Source organism: Medicago sativa, chromosome 3 (assembly GCF_051527215.1).
Source record: "Medicago sativa cultivar Bolivia chromosome 3, Bolivia_mono, whole genome shotgun sequence".
Lineage (NCBI taxonomy): Eukaryota > Viridiplantae > Streptophyta > Magnoliopsida > Fabales > Fabaceae > Medicago > Medicago sativa.
In genome coordinates, this window is record NC_140751.1 from 5,594,569 (window position 1) to 5,614,766 (window position 20,198).

General features: G+C 33.4%; 3 protein-coding genes and 1 long non-coding RNA gene across 5 annotated transcripts; 3 read left to right on the forward strand and 1 right to left on the reverse strand.

Moving 5' to 3' along the window:
* Nucleotides 1-351: 351 nt before the first annotated feature.
* On the forward strand, nucleotides 352-3,643 carry LOC146935165 (hexose carrier protein HEX6-like). Its single transcript, XM_085750324.1, has 3 exons — nucleotides 352-512; nucleotides 1,379-1,701; nucleotides 2,452-3,643. The coding sequence occupies exons 1-3, from the start codon at nucleotides 380-382 to the stop codon at nucleotides 3,523-3,525; spliced, it is 1,530 nt and encodes a 509-aa protein (XP_085606450.1). The 5' UTR covers nucleotides 352-379; the 3' UTR covers nucleotides 3,526-3,643.
* A 3,070-nt stretch (nucleotides 3,644-6,713) lies between these two features.
* LOC146935166 (hexose carrier protein HEX6-like) lies at nucleotides 6,714-9,445 on the forward strand. Its single transcript, XM_085750323.1, has 2 exons — nucleotides 6,714-7,219; nucleotides 7,771-9,445. Exons 1-2 carry the CDS (start codon nucleotides 6,764-6,766, stop codon nucleotides 8,845-8,847), a joined length of 1,533 nt encoding a protein of 510 aa, XP_085606449.1. The 5' UTR covers nucleotides 6,714-6,763; the 3' UTR covers nucleotides 8,848-9,445.
* Nucleotides 9,323-13,238, reverse strand: LOC146935167 (N-terminal nucleophile aminohydrolases (Ntn hydrolases) superfamily protein). Of its 2 annotated transcripts, XM_085750325.1 has the most exons (7): nucleotides 13,040-13,238; nucleotides 12,680-12,863; nucleotides 11,923-11,987; nucleotides 11,424-11,810; nucleotides 11,276-11,334; nucleotides 9,972-10,076; nucleotides 9,323-9,703 (listed from the first exon to the last, which is right to left on the reverse strand). In XM_085750325.1, exons 1-7 carry the CDS (start codon nucleotides 13,088-13,090, stop codon nucleotides 9,484-9,486), a joined length of 1,071 nt encoding a protein of 356 aa, XP_085606451.1. In that variant the 5' UTR covers nucleotides 13,091-13,238; the 3' UTR covers nucleotides 9,323-9,483. The 2 variants fall into 2 exon arrangements, with proteins under 2 accessions (XP_085606451.1, XP_085606452.1); XM_085750326.1 differs by lacking the exon at nucleotides 13,040-13,238 and having other exon boundaries at nucleotides 11,424-11,821; nucleotides 12,680-12,752.
* A 520-nt stretch (nucleotides 13,239-13,758) lies between these two features.
* On the forward strand, nucleotides 13,759-14,589 carry LOC146935168 (uncharacterized). The gene is made up of 2 exons (XR_015033077.1): nucleotides 13,759-13,861; nucleotides 13,955-14,589. It is a non-coding gene; the product is annotated as an uncharacterized LOC146935168 (long non-coding RNA).
* The last annotated feature ends 5,609 nt before the right edge of the window (nucleotides 14,590-20,198 follow it).

Below are 20,198 nucleotides of genomic sequence, written 5' to 3' on the forward strand. Positions count from 1 at the left end.
TTTAAAAACAAAAAATTTTGCAGGAATGGATTTTAAATTTTTTTTACCAGAGACTAAAACTCAAACTTGCTATATTTGCAGGGACTAAAAGCATATTTTAGCCTTTAAAGAATGCAAGTGATAAATGGGGTAGAAAAAGAAATTCTCCTGATTTTATCCTAACAAAGCCGAAATTTCGAAGTATCATAAGAAATTTCAACGTTCAATCCACTTACGGACAATATACAAAGTATATAATAGTCAAGAAAGGCTGCACTATATGTGTTTTAGTCTACTAGTACACTTGAGGATTGGATTTGGACACATACTATAAATCTATATTTATATGTATTAATAATGTGAAGGAGAAACATAATTGAAATTTTGATTAGGAAGAGCTATGGCAGTAGTAGAGCTACCAATTGCAAGCAATAGAAGAGGATACAATGGAAAGATGACTCCTATTGTGATTCTCTCTTGTATGGTGGCTGCCACTGGAGGCATTATCTTTGGTTATGATATAGGAATTTCAGGTGAATCTCATACCATTCAACTTCATTATCTTTTCTTACAATTATTAAATCACACTTTGCTTTTTGTGAATACACACCACAATCAAATAAAGATTTAAGTGATATTTTGTACTATCTTTTAAAAAAAAGTGATATTTGTACTTTTTTTAAACTAATATAGTTGAGTTATTTCTATTATAATGAGATTTAACATATTATTTTAGTTAAAATTTTAAATAAAATTATAAAAATTTAAAATTATAATTACTATACTTTAAATGAAAGATATAATTAGAAGAATGAAAATATCAGTCCAATATTTTTGATCCCTTATATAGTTATTATAGATACGAGTAGCGTACAAGTGGATAATTTTTGTCCATTTTTTGCGATAACAATCTTGAAAATTACGAAATGTTATGCGATTATTTAAAAAAGATTAAATTGTCTTTACATCACTGTCATTTGGACGAATTTTGATTTATCTTCCTATAAAAAAAAAACTGTAGATTTCAATCTTATAATTTAAAGATTTTTTATTTTGATCTTTCGTAAATTTTGACTATACAAAATAGATGATATGGTATGAGGGTAAACCAAAATTCGTTGAAATTACATGGGGTGAAAATACCTTAAATTTTAAATTTGAAGTCATGAAAGTCCAAAACCAAATAATCTTTAAATTACGAGTTTGAAATCCAAAGTTTTTTTACATGGGATAAATCAAAACTTGCCCAAATGGCATAGGGTAAACACGATTTAACTAAAAAAAAATGATATTTGATTGAATAAAGATAGATGAAATTGTAAATAAAAAGAAAAAATAAATAAAAGAAAAAATGAATACATCAACACTTAGAACCTTCAATTTTTTTCTCTTTTTGCAGGTGGTGTAACATCAATGGTGCCATTTTTGGAGAAGTTTTTTCCAGATGTATACACCAAGATGAAACAAGACAACAAGATAAGCAATTACTGCAAATTTGATAGCCAACTCCTAACAACATTCACTTCATCACTATATATAGCTGGCCTTTTAGCATCTTTCTTTGCTTCATCAATCACAAGAGCCTTTGGTCGCAAACCATCAATTCTTGTAGGTGGTGCTGCATTCCTTATTGGAGCAGCTCTTGGTGGTGCTGCACTTAATATATACATGCTAATACTTGGTCGTGTTCTTCTTGGAGTTGGAATTGGCTTTGCTAATCAGGTATAATATTTCTCCAATTACCATGTTTTTAAGAACAATAATGAGAAAGAGAGATAATGGCACTCTTTAGGCCACATATTTAGAAATTTTAGTGATAGTGACATAAATATGTAAGTTAATATATGGTTGCCTTTATGACATGCTGCTAGGACAAGACTGGTCTATTATCTGGAAGAGTTTCAAGGCTTAAGTATCACAATGAATATTTTTATCTAGTCGGTGTAGAACTCCTAACACACTTCACTTTTTAATTTTAGACTATAATAGATGTAGTAAGATAGGATCTCTTAAAAATTTTGTTGAATCTAATTTAAGCCTGTGAAACCGACTTGTAGAGATGAGGAATGTCTCCCACTTAATTTTCATAAATTCAATATTTCATCAATTGTCGAACTTCTCAACACCCCCTCACACCCGGATATATCTAGTGTGACGTGAGTGGCCCAATAGCGGACCGAGTAGCTCAACGGATTTTGGATAACCTGTGATATAATGTTAAAATTTGGGTTGAGACTAACTCAACCATACAAAACCGACTTGTGAGATGAGGAATGTCTCACACTTATAAACTCATTTTCAGGTAATATCTCATCCAATTTTTAGCTTCTAATCGTCATTGTGTCAGTGTAAAACATGTCTATGGATTGAATCTATAGTTATTAAGCTCTTTAATTCATTGGATTGGATACTATTATCTTGGTAACATTAAAATAAACTTTAGATGGATCAAAAGTTTCTTTTTTTCTGCAGGCAGTTCCATTATATCTATCAGAAATGGCACTTCCAAGATATAGAGGAGCAATCAACATTGGCTTCCAGCTTTGTGTTGGAATTGGTGTTCTATCAGCAAATTTAATCAACTTTGGTACAGAAAAGATCAAAGACGGTTGGGGATGGCGAATTTCTCTAGCCATGGCAGCAGTTCCAGCTACAATCCTCACTTTAGGAGCATTTTTCCTCCCAGAAACACCAAACAGCATAATCCAAAACAGCAAAAACCATCAAAAAGCTAAGTTAATGCTGCAATCCATAAGAGGGACACATGATGTTCAACAAGAATTTGAGGACCTTATTGAAGCAAGTATCATGTCAAATTCTATCAAACATCCATTTAAGAACATCTTACAAAGAAAATATAGACCTCAACTTGTTATGGCAATAGCTATACCTTTTTTCCAACAATTCACAGGAATCAATGTCATTTCCTTTTATGCTCCAATCCTATTTTTAACCATTGGATTAGGTGAAAGTGCTTCACTTTTATCTGCAGTTATGGTAGGGATTGTAGGTACTACTTCAACATTCATATCAATGCTTATAGTCGATAAACTAGGTCGAAGAGTTTTGTTCATATCAGGTGGAATTCAAATGTTCTTCTCACAAATTCTTATAGGAAGTATAATGGCAGCACAACTTGGTGATCATGGTGAAATAAGCAAGAAATATGCATATTTGATTCTAGTTTTGATATGCATTTATGTTGCCGGATTTGCTTGGTCATGGGGGCCATTAGGATGGTTGGTTCCTAGTGAGATTTTTCCATTGGAGATTAGATCAGCCGCGCAAAGTATTACAGTTGCAGTGAACTTTCTGTTTACTTTCATTGTTGCTCAAACTTTTCTTAGTATGTTATGTCATTTCAAGTATGGAACTTTCTTCTTTTTTGGAGGTTGGGTGGTTATGATGACAGTGTTTGTTTATTTTCTGTTACCAGAAACCAAGAATGTTCCAATTGAGCAAATGGATAGGGTTTGGAGAGAACATTTTTTTTGGAAAAAAATTGTTGGAGACAAGATTGAAGGCAAACACACTGTGGTGCCTTAACTACTTACGCATTGACAAAATATGGATACGACACTGATATTGACACATTGACACCGATAGTAATTTGAAAAGGTGGAATATTTTAATGTAACCACACATGTCAATGTCGGACACTAAACACGTCTTCAATCTGAAGTGTCAGTGCTGCATAGTTAATTAATGTAGTAAGTACCGAAATATCTTCTTCTTCCACACTTATCTTTATTCATAGAAATTCAATAAATGTGTGATAATAAAACTTGGATTTTTTTTTTTTAGAAGCTAATAAAACTAGGATATTAATTAATATGCCAAAGTCCAAAAATTAATCCTTGATAACATTGGTCCCAACTGGCCCACCCCATCCTTCCCAAAGATATCACCGTTCAAATTATTGATTTTATTTCTAAGTATATGGTTAGAAGCAAGTCCCTGTCATAAATTAGGCAAGAACTCATATCAACTTTTAAATACATTATACAAGAAGGAAATATATACACCATAACAAATCATAAAATTTCATCAGCAAATTAAATGATACTTACAAACAAATCAAAGTAACAAAGAATGCATGGTTTGTGTAAACAACTAGATGATGAACTAATGTTAGCAAAATCCAAGATTCAATAAAGCTTGTCATTCAACACCATTCCATCAGAAAGATTAGGTAACAAAATAAATCTAACTGGTGAGTACTTTTATGGCTAAAGTGCAACTTTGGCCCGTTATCTTTCAAAAAGTTGCGATTTTGGCCCCCTAACTTTGAAAACTACAATTTTGGCCCCCTAACTTTGAAAACTGCTGAGAAGGCGACACGTGTCCAAAAAAAAGGGGCCATTTTGAAAAGATAAGGGGTCAGAATCGCAACATTTTGAAAAGATAAGCGGTCAAAAGACATATTTCCCTTATGTTAGGGGGTTAAAAGAGCATATTTCCCTAAACATGGGGGGCCAAAATTGTAGTTTCAAAGTTAGGGGGCCAAAATCGCAACTTTTTGAAAGATAGGGGGCCAAAGTTGCACTTTAGCCTACTTTTATAATACAAACTTCAAATTCATAAAACTCAAATTAACATGACATTATTTTTTATTCCCTTTCAGACCTCATTGGATCATTATATGCTATTAGACACCTTGGAAAAGTTAATGCCAATGGAAAGCCTAGAAAAGTTACATGCTGTTAGACCTCATTGGATCATTACATGAACTGAAAATACAAGAGTAATACATTTTAATAACAACAAATTTCATAAAACAATGTCATTCAAAAACAAAACAAAAAAATCATAACACAAAATATTTTATGGTATGTTTGGAACTACGTTTAGACACCCAGTTTGCACATTGATAATATTGAAATGTGAGTTAACATTAAAATATGAAATTTGGCTTCAAAGAACATTAATTGATTTCCGCCTCATAGGCGTGTTAATATAGAAGCTACAATTCTTAGCTTTTAGGTGAGCAAAATCAATTTTTTACTTTCATATCACAAGTTTTTTTTCTTTTCAGAAATGCCACCGGGTTTGTGATGTTTCCAAAGTACTTCAAATTTCACATGGCATATCATGGTTCCAACAAAACCAGTAGACAAAATAAAAATCTAGGACAAATGTTTATACACTGATTACAGATTATAATTCGTAATTTAGATCGTAAATCTCACCAATCACATTCTCAAAAATATATATAGTTTTCCTTTTTTTTTAACATACAGCTTTCCTTTAGACACCTTCTTTTCCCATCTTATATATGAGTTTCTTGCGCGTCCTATGCAGTTCGGATTTTAGAATTCAAACGGCACAATAACCCATAAAAATCTTCAAAACATGTCAAAATATTTCGGATTTTAAAATCTGAATATCATGAGCAAGAAACTCATAGGGTGAAAAAAGTTATAATTTTTCCTTTATTCTCTTTCAAATTCTAACTATTTAAATGCAAATAGAGGCTAGGTCCAGCCGATCATCATATTAGAAGTCATAGACAATTTTATTGAATAGATATGATTGGTGAGATTTGTTGTTGAAGATTCAACCCTTCCTTTTTAATCTTCTCTTATATTCATAGAAACTCAACTAAACGTGTGATGTTCCTTGTAAAATTGGAATATTAATATGCCAAAATCCACAAATCCTTGATAAAATTGGTCCCAACCATCTCCTTGTTGTCAAATAAATCAACCATTCAAATTGTTGAGTTTGTTTCTAAACATATGGTTAGAAGCAAGTCCCTGTCACACTCACCATACATACAATTATTTTTCTCCAATTATTGTATATAGGGGCATTGCTGGTGTGCAACTTTGACCTAACAAAGTAGCAAATTAGCACCACACTATTTTGAAAGAGACACGTCATATGCAAGGAAGTTATTTTATGCCTTGATAACATAGACATAGTCATCATACTTCACTTGAGTATAAAAAACACATTTTTTAAATGTTAAATCATAATAAAAGTACCATAATAGTCATGTTAATATTATTTCAATATTAGCTTTAATTTACTAACTCAGTTGACTGATAACTGAGTTTCTTGATCACGAATTTGATCTCTCGTCGGTGTGTATAAAAGAACATTTGTTGAGAGAGATCAACCCTTTAAATGAATCTTCGTACCTCGAAAGATTAGTCTCTAGCTTAATTTTTAACCGGAAGTTGCCTTAGATAACCAATAATATTATCTTTAATTTGTATTGGTTTGTGCATCACACTCTGGAACCTACAAGAATAATTTAACACAATTATAAATTGTCTTTGGATAAACAACCTATTTAATAACCTATTGTATTTGCAACAATGATTTAAAAACTCATTTGAAAACCTTACATTTTTTATCTTAACCCTTCGATACTCTTAAGAAGGGGGTTTTGGTAATCCGAAATTGGGTTAAGAGTAAAGTCTGACTAAGGATTGCTCCAACCATAGTTCAAACTCAAAAAAATGCTTACATTGAAATAAGCTAAAAGCAACTTAAGTGTATATATCTCATACGTTTTTTTGTTAAGTGTTTATATTATCACATAAGCCTAGATAAACTCTAAATAAATTCTTACACTAAATTATCAATATGTTGAACATTCAAACCAATAAACGTTCTGAAGTTTACCATACCCCACTTGGACTTCATGTTCATTGCTACCAATTGACTATGCAAGTCAAGAGACATTGTTTGCTTATTTATCTTTGTATATGCAAACAACGAACTCTCTCTCTCTTCTAAGCTTCTACTTGTTTAAGCTTAAAGAAAAAAGTTAATAATGGCAGTTGGATTGGCTATAACATGTCCAAGTGAACAAAAGAACAATGGCAGGATAACCCTTTATGTTGTTCTCTCTTGTATGATGGCTGCTATGGGAGGTGTCATATTTGGCTATGACATTGGTATAACAGGTGGAGTGACATCAATGGAACCATTTCTGAATAAATTCTTCCACAACATATACCTTAAGATGAAATCAGATGATAAAGTTAGCAACTATTGCATGTTTGACAGTCAACTACTGACTTCTTTTACATCCTCTCTTTATGTTGCTGGTTTTGTTACTTCCTTCTTTGCTTCTTATGTCACCAGAGTCTTTGGTCGCAAGCCGTCTATCGTTGCAGGTGGTGCTGCGTTCCTTGCCGGCACAGCCCTTGGAGGTGCAGCTTTTAACGTGTACATGCTCATAGTCGGTCGACTTTTACTTGGAGTTGGGGTTGGTTTTGCTAACCAGGTAGCCAATTTTTCTTTCCTGTCACCCTTTTCTTCCCAAACACATAGAAATACTAAAATAGTTTCATAATAATCAAGAGATTTTGAAACTAGTGTGAATAGGGAATTTTGTCCCTGAAACTATCAATCAAATTAGTCCTTGATTTTTACTAATTATCAATTTCGTCCTTGAAATTTTAACACGTAAATAAAAAATGAAGATGTATCAATCCCCGTGAAATCTACATCAATGTCACATTTCCAAGGAGAAAATTGCTTGTTATAAATTGTTGTGTATAAGGCAAGGAGTTACTTTCCCAAAAACATTTATCCGATCAAATCCGATAGAAAATCATGTCAAGTAACATGGAGACGTGACACTTTTTCCTGAAGAGACATGGCAGTGATATGGAGTTCACGTCAAGCGTCACATCTTCACTTAAAGTATAAGTTAATCCAATTTGAACCAAACAAATATATATCTAAGAAGTTTATCTAATATCTAACATCAATTGTCATGCTCTAATTACAGTTAGACTACAACTTCTTTCACATTATGTCCTAATTTTGCAGGCAGTTCCTCTATATCTCTCAGAAATGGCATTACCTAGATTTAGAGGGGCAATAAACAATGGCTTCCAATTAAGCATTGGTATAGGCGCTTTGTCTGCTAATCTAATCAACTATGGAACAGAAAAGATCAAAGGCGGTTGGGGTTGGCGTGTATCCCTAGCCATGGCAGCAGTTCCAGCCTCTTTCCTAACACTAGGTGCACTTTTCCTACCAGAAACTCCCAATAGCCTAATCCAAACCACCCAAGACCATCAAAAGGCGAAGCGGGTACTTCAACGAATACGAGGCGTAGAAGATGTGGAAGCAGAACTCGAGGACCTCACTAAAGCAAGTTCTACTTCAAAAACAAGTTCACAACAATCATTTAAGATTATATTGAAAAGAAGATATAGACCACAACTTGTAATGGCAATAGCAATACCATTTTTCCAACAAGTGACAGGGATCAATGTCATCGCTTTCTATGCCCCTTTACTTTTCAGAACAATTGGGTTAGGAGAAAGTGCATCGCTTCTATCATCTGTCATGACAGGCATAGTAGGTACCGGTTCGACATTCATATCAATGCTCATAGTAGATAAACTTGGAAGGAGAACCTTGTTCATAGTCGGAGGCATTCAAATGTTTGTGTCACAATGTATAGTTGGAGGCATAATGGCAGTTCATCTGAAAGATCATGGTGGATTAAGTAAAGGGTATGCTTATATGGTTTTGATAATGATATGTATTTATGTTGCTGGGTTTGGATGGTCGTGGGGTCCACTAGGTTGGTTAGTACCAAGTGAGATTTTTCCATTGGAGATTAGATCAGCTGGACAAAGCATCACAGTAGCAGTGAGTTTTCTCTTCACTTTTATTGTTGCTCAGACTTTTCTATCCATGCTTTGCCACTTCAAGTCTGGGATTTTCTTCTTCTTTGGAGGTTGGGTGGTGGTGATGACTGTGTTTGTGTATTGTTTCCTACCAGAGACAAAAAATGTGCCACTTGAACAGATGGAGAAAGTGTGGCAGGAACATTGGTTTTGGAAGAAAATAGTGGGAAAAATAAGTGACGACAGAGTTAAAGAGGAATTATAATGAGATCCAATTCTAATGCTATATGAATGATAGCAGAAAATGATTTGATATTACATGCACATGCACATGTTAATCCTGCCTTAAAAGTTAGCTATCAAGGAGAAGCAAGTCATTTAAATACTCGACCGAATATCACATACTATTTGAGCACACCCCAGAATACCATTTTTTTTTTTTTTAGAATCAGCAAAAGTTTATTCACGTCGAGGGTGTGCAAGAAGCACCACCAAGAACTCACGGCAAGAAAGAAACTGAATCCCTGAATACGAATCCCTATTTTATCAAGATTTCCTTTTTACCCTTTTCAATTTTGTCCCTCCATTTTTCACTTCTACAACCATATCACGGAAGAGAGATGTTAGTGCAAATAGTTATGCAGGTGATTGTGATTAATTTCACTTCTTACACTGGCAAAATTGAAATGTAGTCTGATCTTCATGCAAGCATTGATGTTGATAGATATGAGAAAAGATCGATCTTGCACAATCCATGTTAAATGCTCAATTAATATCACAAAAGTTGTAACACTTTAAGCACATTTGTTTGCATCAAATTTCCTCAACCAATACAATTAGCATAATAATCACTTAAATTTAAATGTTGATACCGGTACCAATTTCTCGAACATGCTATCTTTCAGGGTAGCACAGTAAAGACTTTTACATCTTTCATTGCAGGGCTCCTTACTGAATATTTAAATGTCCAACCATGGCAGGCACCAGCATGTTCCCCCATTTTATTTAGGGCAACGACAGCTCCCACGAAGTCTGGAAACTTTTTGGTTATTCGTGCTATTGCATCCTTAGCAGCAAGTTTGGGTTCCATTCCCAACCTCATGCTTTCCACAACTTGATAGCTGAAATTGAAATGAAATGTTAATCTTGAAAGTTCACAAGATAAAACACATAAACTGATTCATAAAAGCTGTAACTATACAAGAAAAATGCTACTCGAAGTTGAAACTATCAACAGGGTAAAGAAACTACCAACAGGCTACTTGTAGCTTGGCTACACGTTTGTTAGGACCAATATTACTATACAATTTTAATATTGAGAAGGCAAAACAATCAAATGCAAAGCAGATCAGAGTCTAAACGAAAGGAACTATGGAGTTTCCGTACTACCATGGAAGGAAGCGCATCATGATGTCGCCATCCCCAGTTGCACAGCATGCGCCAACTTCGTCTATTGCATATGCTGAGGATCCAGCTATGGGACCATCACCTACCCTACAATCAAAAAATATTTCAAAAGAAAACTCAATTATACGAAGCATATGTAGAGAAAAAAAATAACAGTTATTAACATCTTTTGCATGGTTATTGGTATCATGATACATGCAACCGTCGTCTCATCGATAGGACACAAAACTGAACTCAATCCATACAAATTTCTAGCATGTATCCATTTTGGATTATATGAATCACATTTTGAATCCCGGTTCACTATGAAGAATTCGGATTCATTCCAATTAATCACTATCTAAGTTTAGTCATCCCTTTTTTGTCAACTTTGTATAGTCAGCCACTTTTCTCTTATCATTTGATTTATGACTACAGTCTTGAATTATTGAGGTTCATATTGGATAAATTTGCTTAAAATTTTGTTAGTTGCTTTGCTTTACTTATAAATGGCACATTTATATTGGTAGTATATCTTAGAGTTCATAATAAGATTCGATTCACGATTCATAAAATAGGTCTTCCAATTAACAATTTTTTTTTGAATCAATTTCAAAAATCTCAATTTAAAATAGGTCTTCCGATTCACAATTTAAAAATCTCAATTTCAAAACCATGATCTGATGCATTAGCGGTGTGTTGTATACTGATAGGTTTGCTATTGTTAGTTAATAATTTTTTATTTGTTAGTTAAGTTGTTAGTTAGTTAGTTAGTTAGTTAATGGGTTAGTTAGTTAAGTGATAGTTGGGCTATATAAGGCATGCTGCCTATAAATAGAGACGAGTGATTAGAGAGGGGATCATCCTGTCATTTTGTATAGACTTCGGACCTTTTGGCATTGGGAGCGTCTAGAGTCTCTCCAATCCTCTAGGAGTTCTACTGTAATTTGGGATTTTCTCTATTTATTCTAGTAATACCAGTTGGTCTCTATCATATACATTAATCAGCATGTGTATTTGGGTATTGATAGAAGCAATTTGCCATGGCTCAAGTGGAATAACTTCTGCCATTGAAAATATAATGAAACAAATCTATTTGCTAAAGCCATCCTATCTCGAGTACAGCACAGATGAGAGCTAACATGGATTTGTTACAACAGAAAAAATAAAATTAAAATATAAATAAATGGATAGTGGCTTTTGAAAAATTAAAAAGAAAAAAAAAATAGCTTGAAAGGAAATAAACTTTAGCCATTCAAGAAATGAGAAGATCTTCCAACTTCTAATATTAACACCGACAAGATTACCTGCCAGGAATCTTGAACGTTGCCCCATTTGTTGATGTGCCAACAGCAATGTGCCCCATCTAAACCACAAAAAAAGAACTGTCATTTGCAACGATTTTAAGCTGTATTATAAAAAAAATCAATTTTTATGTTGTTACGATGATCTTACTCTATCAATAACAGCCATTGATATAGTATCGTGGCTGTGAAGACCAACATGCGGTAATCTTAATATTTGATTTTCATAAGTACTGGAGCATGTTTCGTCAGAGAGTTCAACATAATTAGTTGGACGATACGGACCACAATTATTTGCAGGTAATACATTTTTCCTGAAATTCGGTTGGCAGCTACTATATTTCCATTTGGTCCATTTCTCTATAGATTCTGATGAACTCAAGTTTGTAGGTCCTGGAAGACCCATTGATATTGCAAATTCTGATGCTTTCTCTCCTACAAGCAAAGTGTGTTCAGTGTGTTGCATGACTAGCCTTGCAGCTTTGATTGCATCCTTTACATATCTCATGGCGGCAACAGCTCCTACTTCCATGGTCACCTATGCATTCCCTTAGCAGAAGATGTGACCAAATATCATGCCAGTGTATGAACAATTAGAATGAAAGACAGAAAATAACTAACAGCTACAGAGCATGGTAATTGGTAGTTACCCCATCCATGACCAAAGCATCCATTGTAGTTTCTCCATTCTCATCGGGACTCCCACCGGGACCAACTGTTAAGCATAAGATACTCAGAAGACATGCCCAAGTACACTTAACATGAACAAACAACCTCAAACGAACTAAATCTTGCACGCGTGCGCGCGTGTGTTTAGAAAGAGAGTGTAAAAAACCATGTTTGGATAAATAGCTAAATTAAGCACTTATTGCATAAGCACTTATCATATTAGTGCTTATGAAAAGGTTGTTTCCATGAGAAAAGATAAAATAAAGTCAAATTGTTTTCATATAATCTATAAGTTGTTTTCATATGCCACCATGAAGAGCTTAAAAAAATAAGTTGAAAAATAGTTTATGGACATGTCATAAGCTCTTTTTATAAGCTCTCTCAAACAGTGTCACAAGTTGTTATTTCAGTAGATAAGCTGATCCAAACAGGCCTGGAAAACAGTATCAATACTTTTTTAAGCCATCCCTATAGGCTATAGGGGTAAAATAAAGATAAATCTTCAAGTTCTCCTCCTCTTGTCAAGCAAGAATAACTATCAACGTCCAAAAGCTTATTTGGAAAAGCTTATCATGAAAATAACTTATGATATGCTTTTAAGATGTTTTGAGCTTATTTTTATACATTTCTTGCAATAGCTTATAGAAAAACTTATACATAACAACATATACAGTAAGCGCTTATTGAATAAGTTCTTAATTAAGTCCAAATTATGTTCCAAAGATTCAAGTTCACAACCTGTTCCATCACACCTAAGTTCCTCACAAGTAGAGCAACCTTCAACAACAGAATCAACAGCAGAGGAGCCAGTATCAACAGCTTTCCATGCAGCTCTTACAGCTTCAATAAAAGGCCATGTGCTCACAACCAATGGATACTGCTTCAATTCCACACTTTCATGCCCATCACAACACTTGCAAAACTACACCCATCACATCAAAATAAAACCCAAATTTTTTTATTGTTTTTTAAGAATAAAAAGGGAAGCCCAATTAAGATTTTGGTACAAAGTTGTTGAATTTGAGTTTTGGAAAATTAAAAATGATTGATTTGTTTTCCACTGTGTGTGAGTTAGAGAGTGAGAAAAGAGAATGTTACCAGGGATAGTAAAGAGATGAACAGTATAAAGTTGAAGGGCTTTGAAGCCATGGAAAAGCTCAAAGAAGATGAATTATCAAAGGATCGGTATACACAAAATAATCTTAATATAATGTTCAAATGATACTAAAAATAATACTCTCTGTCTCTACATCTAGTTGACTCAATTCGATTTTCAGTTTGAAGAAGGAAAAAAAATAAGTGTCAAAATAATTGTAATTTTAAAATAGTAATGCAACTTTTATTATTATTTTTTCACTGATGTACTCTTGTTTAACAGAAGTAACAACTTCATTAACTACAATTCATAAGAATGTTTTAGTAAATAATATTAATTTTACAATTGAGACTAATTCAACTAATTATTTTTTAAAAACCGCCCACAACCTTAAAGAGACGATTAAAATTAGACGGATGATTATTGTTTTTTAAGGGTGAGAGGGAGTATTGTTTTTTTGTTAAAAAAAAAAAGATATAAGGTGGGAGGGAGTATTGTTATTTTTTCTTATAAAAAAGATATAAGGTGATAGGAGTATTGTTATTTATACTTTTATTTTATTGATTATATTTGACATTTGCACATAGTCAATTTATAAAAAGACCAAAAAAATTAAAAAGAACAATTATTATAATCTACGTGATAAATTGATATGATAAGTATCAGAAAAATTAACACAAACATCGATCCAAAATACACCGACTCAAAATATATTGAAAACATTTTGTTCAATTCAACCGGAAACTGATTAACATCAAATTATTGTTGCACTACCGACTATATTATGGAAGTCTATGGGAAAATTGAATAAGAATCACATCATGGTTTGTCCGTCCATAGCTACTCACCAATTAGAGTTTCTATTCGAAAAATCATAGCACTAACCTATTCTTGTAATCTTGTTTTATATTTTTCAGAAACTTCGGTTGTAAGAACGGATAGAGAACTGCAGAGCGAAACGCATGTTTCTCAAATTCAACACGCCGGTACCGGTGGTCTTTATCGGCGGAGATTTTCGATGGAACAACATTCTCATTCTCGCGTTAATGGCACATCAGTGGGTGGACAAAAAAAAGTAAGAGGAAGCATATTATTGTTCAAAGGGCGAAAAGAAAACGCGAGATAACCGCTTGAGAAATGGGCACCGAACCCATTGGTGGCAGAGAGGTGGTTTTCTCGACAATGAACATATTTATTTTAGAGCGAGGAAAAGGGAGAGGGTGACGACTGTCGGCGACAATTTCTGAAGGAGGTAGACTATGCAAGGATCCCATTTTGAACGGTGGTTTTGTGAATGAAGACAACGAGGTGAAATTAACTCATTGCTCATTTCAAAGTAAACATTTAGTGTGTCTCTGACTTTTTTGTACACTTAATGGCCAAATTTAATGTTGGGGGCTAAATGTGGCTAATGCATTTTCGAGTCGGAGACAATTTTGTATTTTTTTTTTCTTCCTTTTAGTCATAGACTATTATGACAATAAGATGCACGTCCAAAGACGAAAATGGTTGTTTACCCCAAAAGTTATTGAAATGTATTCATCCTTGTCAAGTTTTTTTGTAGTTTTTTTTTTTGCTCTTTAATACAAATATCATAAAACAAGTTCAAATGAATTTTGTAGGCAAGGTTTTCCAATCACACCGTTAAGTTAGTGCTTAAATTCTTGATGAAGTGCGTTAAATTGGTTTGGTCTTTTGTCAAATATAATTTTGTGAAATAAATGAAATTTTAATTTTTAATATTCATCTATTGAAGATCAAGTTGCATTAACTTATATAAGTTTTTTTAGAGAAACTTATATAAGTTAAATGACCAAATTTATCGGTTTTAAATTTAATGGACCAAACTAAACTTTTAAAATAAGTTAAAGAATCAAGTTGATCGGTTTTAAAGTTGAAAGATCAAACTGAACTTTTAAGATAAGTTAAGAAAGAACAAAGTGATATTTAAACCTTAAATTGAAATCTAAATTACTTTTAAGAAGTTAAGAAAGAACAAAAACCTTAAATTGAAATCTAAAGGCAAAATTACACAATTAGTCCCTTAACTTAATTTTAGGTGACATTTTCGTCATTTATCTTTTTTGTTACGATTTAGTCCTTTATGTTATAAAATAACAACATAGTTATCCTTTTTTATGAAAAACAGGGCCGTTCCTATGAAATAGGAGGCTCGGTTCTATTTTTAAAATTGGCCTCAGTAAAATCAAAACGCAATTTTTTTTGTGTAGCTAGACTTCATTAAAAAATCAGAATCAGAAGAACTTTTAAACACGAAACAAAACAAAATAAAATTAAGTGAAAGAGAGGTGAAATTTAGCTAACGATGCCGTTTGGAATGTCACTCCTACGTCGTAGGAAAGGGGAAAACGAATGGTTTATGCGAAAAAGAAATAATTGTTGTGATTCTTTCAATGGGGGTGGGTATTATAATTTTTTTTGAGGCCCATAGTTTTTAGAGGCTCGGTGCAGTAGCGCTTCTTGCACTCCCCAAGGTCCGGCCCTGATGAAAAATAATTATCAAAAACTCCAAAAAAAATCCATCAAACTCATAGACAAACGCAAATCTTCATCATACAAATCTAGAAAATAAAATTTCTTTGAAAAAATTCTCATAAAAAATGATAAGATATTGTCATTTTATAACATAAAGACTAAATCGTCACAAAAAAAAGATAAAGGACGAAAGTGTTACCTAAAATAAAGTTACGGGACTAATTGTGTAATTTTGCCAAATCTAAATTATAGGAAGTCCAAACACTATCTTTTAGCCGAACAAAATGATATTTTTCTTTTCAAATTTAATTTTAAAAACAACATAAAATATAATTGAAAAAAAAATGTTGATAGACGAGCATGCAGTGCTTGTCTTTCAGCTAGTAGTAGTACATAAATTTATAGAAGTTAAATTTTACAATCATTTTATATTTTTAGGCGTACAAACAATTTGTATTTTTAACATATATAATACTTATTGTCACATGACAAACATGACTTATAGAGGTATATTTAATACATGAAGAATGAGGTGCTTCGTGCATATAGTTGATAGCATGTTGTTTGTGATTGAAATTGATAACTTCAAGAGTCATATTTAATACACGAAGAATGGAAGAGACATGTGTTCTTTGCAAGATATATTGGTACGCGTGAATCCAAGAACTACGTTTAATTGAAAATGATAGAAAATCAATTATATATGATTTATTTAATATTTTTTAAAAAGTAGTTTAAAATTAATGATATTTTAATTATTTTTTTTGAAACGGCAAATATTATTAAACGTCATCCCCGCAAGACACAAGGTATGGACGAAACAAGATACAAATGGTGTTTATCTTTTGTTTTTATCTTTTGTTTAATTAATTAATAGAGCGCGAAATATACTTTTGATCCTTACGAAATTGTGACCTCAAGTTTAATCCCTTCTAGAACCCCATTTAATTATCAACAAGCTGTTTAATTTCCAGATCATTTCATATCAACCAAAGAAAAATGAAATATTTATTGGAATTCAGATTTTGTTAGTTTTGAGGAAAAATGTTGGTGATGTTATTGTATGCTGTTTGTTTTAACGTTTCTTAGATTTATTTCTATGATATGTGGTATTTTTGATTTGGCTAATTGTACATGTAGTCCTATTAATGCTATTAACATCAATGAATTTTCCTTTACTTATTCTTTTTTGTTGTTGTAAATTTGTAGCTTAAATTCTTTGTAATCACTTTGGTACCCATGTTTTTGTTCAAACTCCAAGACTATACACGAATGCAAAATTCTAATAATATGATTAAGAGGGGCATCGTTATTTTAGTTGGCCCTTGACACCGAAATTCTCATGATCAGCCATGGCACACCTCAATTCTTTACGAGAGACAATCTTTTTTAAGGCTTTGTTTGCGAGTTTGGAGGGGAGGGGAAGGGAAGGCTTCTAGAGGTGGAAAATATCACAAAAAATGGAGAAATCTTTCAAAAAAATTAAAAGAGTAGGTTTTTAGATAATGATAAATTAATGCACATGATTACTATATTCTTAATTTAAAAAATAATATAACAACATAGATTAAATTTGAAGAATTCATGTAAACCCTCCAAAACCCCCCAAAACCCGCTTCCAATACAATTTTTTAGTTCCCCCAAATGAGGAGGGTTTAGTATTATGAAGAAAAGTTAACCCCCAAAACCCTCCCCTTCCATTTTCCTCTATTTCATCCACTTGCTCATTCCTTTTTTCCCAAGTCTTCCCCTCCCTTCCCCTCCAAACTCGCAAACAAAGCCTAAGTGTTTAACATGTTACATTGACATCTTGGTCCTCTCTATCAAAAACCAATTTCTTGATCTCTATCTAAAATCTGTTTCGGTTGAGCCTCCATCCCCTCCAAATCCAAAATTCATCTACACCATGTAGTCTCAATGGGTGGTGGTGCGACAAGATCCTTCCTTTGCACCACCTTTTTGCCCTATTGGGGTCGTTTTAGCCCTAATTACTTATAGCGGCCTTCATTTCTCCAATTTGACAGATATTTTCAGCATCATGTTGGTTGTGTTGTGGTTAGATATTTTGGTTTCCTAATCAGGACCAGTTCTAGTCCTAGTTTTGGACTGATTGGCCTCAGAACGTTGATGCTTTGTGCATGTTCCCCTGTTGGCGGTTAGGTTCACTAGTTGCATTTTTTTTTTTTAGTTTTTTCAATTTAGTTTCACGTTTGTATGTGGGTTCGTTAGATTGTACATGTGAAATGCGGTTGTTTGCTCCGTATTTGAACCTACTCGCCAAGTTTGTCTTATTGTGGTTTATTCACCTCTTTTGGGTTGGTTTAACACTTTTTAGTGTTTTTTGTTTTCATTAAGTCGGGTTTATGTCCTCGTAATTGTAATATTCCCCTTTTATTTTAACATATTTAGGATGGTGCAAATGGTTCACTATTTACACCTCATTTGCCTTAAAAAATTATACCATATCAAAATGATTAATATTTTTCGCAAAATGGAAATAAGTGACTGAGAGTGAGAAAAAAGCATGTTTTTTTATAAGGCCAAAGCATATCAACATCAATAAAGAGAATAAGTGATTTCTCAACTATACTATAATCTTGTGTTATGTCCTCATAAATATTATTAAAAAAAAAAAATTCAGGAAAAAAACTGGGGGAACATAAACCTAATCCAATAAAAACACACAAATGTGTAGGACAACCCAAACGGGCATTACAAACATTTTATGTCACACATATTATCCAACCTCCAATGATTAATCCTAAATAAACCAAAGTCAGATATCTGGTGTATGAACCAACCGTCAGCACAGAATAGTCTAAGAACCAACAACTCTCTGCAGCGAGGCAACAAGCAAGACTGACTCTTTCGAGTCCAATTAGTCCAATGTCAATCATACGAATGACATGACTAGGATTCCAAAGCAATCTGAAGTCAGCCACAAGGACTGCGACAAATATTCAAACATCATCGACGCGTCACCATATCTTTGAAACCTGCATAACTCAACAACTCTGATGATAATCAGAGAAATCAAAGTCATGACCACACGACAAATACCAATAAGCAAAATTAACCAAAACAACCCTAAAGCTTTAAAATAGTCAAATCTAAAACATCGGAGAACAGACAATCCGCCAACACGAAACATACCCACGCACCACATCTCTCTCTCTCTCTCTCTCTCTCTCTCTCTCTCTCTCTCTCTCTCTCTCTCTCTCTCTCTCTATCCCCCCGCTTCTAACACAAAAATAGTTAGCTCGTGACCCTTTTGAGTCTTGTTGTTCGAACAACTGAGTCAATGGTCAGCGCTCAAAACCACCAAAATAATACAGAGAACCAAACCAGCTCGTACGGATTTAAGATCAATATTAATAGCAACACACATACGCAAATTGTCGCGTTTTTTTGAAACCCATAAGCACCACCAATAGCCACTGGCGCTATGAAAGAGGCGGTGCTATATCAATAACAACAAGGCGTGATCAATCTCCAAGAAATTGACCCGTAAATCTTCGAACATACCATAAATCTGAGAACAAACAGCTATCCATGTTAGGATCTGAAACGCCTGATCAGGCAGCAAAGAGATGCATAAACCAGATCATAAAACATAAACCAAATCCGAATCCAAAGCGGATTTAGATCGTGAAAACCAAAAGACCAAGAACACAATCACTTCAGAGGCGGCACCGTCGACAGAAAACAGTCCCTCGACGTGTGAAACGACCCCGACTATGGTTTGGCGGTGTTGCGTCCATGAGAGGAAAGTGCACCACCGAAGCTGGATGTCTACATCTTGATTGTGATGACTGGATTTGAGGGAGGTGAGGGAGAGCGGCGGTGAAAGGCGCTGCATTTTTAGGTTTGAAAAAAGCATGTTATGTGTGTACTAAAGAAAATAAAACGAAGAAGAATATAACGGTGGAGTGAGGCCTAAGCGAGGCTTAAAAATTAAAACGAGCTTCGAAATAAGGACTTTCATAACCTTTTAAGGCTAGTATTTTTAAATAAAAAATGCTACTTGTAAATTTTTTAAAACTATAATTCTAATAGCATTTTTATTGACATAAACAAGTTATACATTTTTTTAATTAATCTAAGAAAAAAACACCACCAACATCCAAGAAAAAAAAAGTAAACCAAACAAATTCCGTTAAAATAGATATAATTTTTTGACAAACCTTTAACTCAATATATGTTACGTTACATAATTCACTCTTCTTTATATAAATAAACTATAGTACTTTGCATCCAAAAAATTAAAATGTATATACTTTGTGACATAACTTTTGTTGGCAAGGACATTTTTGTTTGTAATAGTGACTAGAGGATGTATGAGGAATGAGATCCATCTTTCTTATTGAAGAGCATTAAATAGATTTGGCTTTTTTATCAAATAGATATTTTTGCTGAACATCAATTTGACAAAGTGATAAACTAATTTGCCTTATACATGCATGAAACTTGATGTTAAAGTATAAGTAGTATTAAGAAAAAATTGGAACGAAAAATATTAGTATTGATGATAGTTTTTAAGTTGGGTTGGATATCAAATATTCGACCTCTTTAACTCTCCAATCCAACTACCACGACAAATAACCATGTGAATATTCAATTTTTCTCCATAAAAATGTAGAAACCACCCCAAACACACAAGTACCC

Bases quoted from the DNA above. Each gene is read 5' to 3' on its own strand.
- LOC146935165 (XM_085750324.1), top strand. From the start codon at position 380: ATGGCAGTAGTAGAGCTACCAATTGCAAGCAATAGAAGAGGATACAAT. The intron at 513-1,378 runs GTGAATCTCATA...CTCTTTTTGCAG, and splicing joins TTATGATATAGGAATTTCAG to GTGGTGTAACATCAATGGTG. The intron at 1,702-2,451 runs GTATAATATTTC...TTTTTTCTGCAG, and splicing joins GAATTGGCTTTGCTAATCAG to GCAGTTCCATTATATCTATC.
- LOC146935166 (XM_085750323.1), top strand. From the start codon at position 6,764: ATGGCAGTTGGATTGGCTATAACATGTCCAAGTGAACAAAAGAACAAT. The intron at 7,220-7,770 runs GTAGCCAATTTT...CTAATTTTGCAG, and splicing joins GGGTTGGTTTTGCTAACCAG to GCAGTTCCTCTATATCTCTC.
- LOC146935167 (XM_085750325.1), bottom strand. From the start codon at position 13,090: ATGGCTTCAAAGCCCTTCAACTTTATACTGTTCATCTCTTTACTATCC. The intron at 11,988-12,679 runs GTTGTGAACTTG...TATGCTTAACAG, and splicing joins ACTTAGGTGTGATGGAACAG to TTGGTCCCGGTGGGAGTCCC. The intron at 11,811-11,922 runs GTAACTACCAAT...GGGAATGCATAG, and splicing joins ATGCTTTGGTCATGGATGGG to GTGACCATGGAAGTAGGAGC.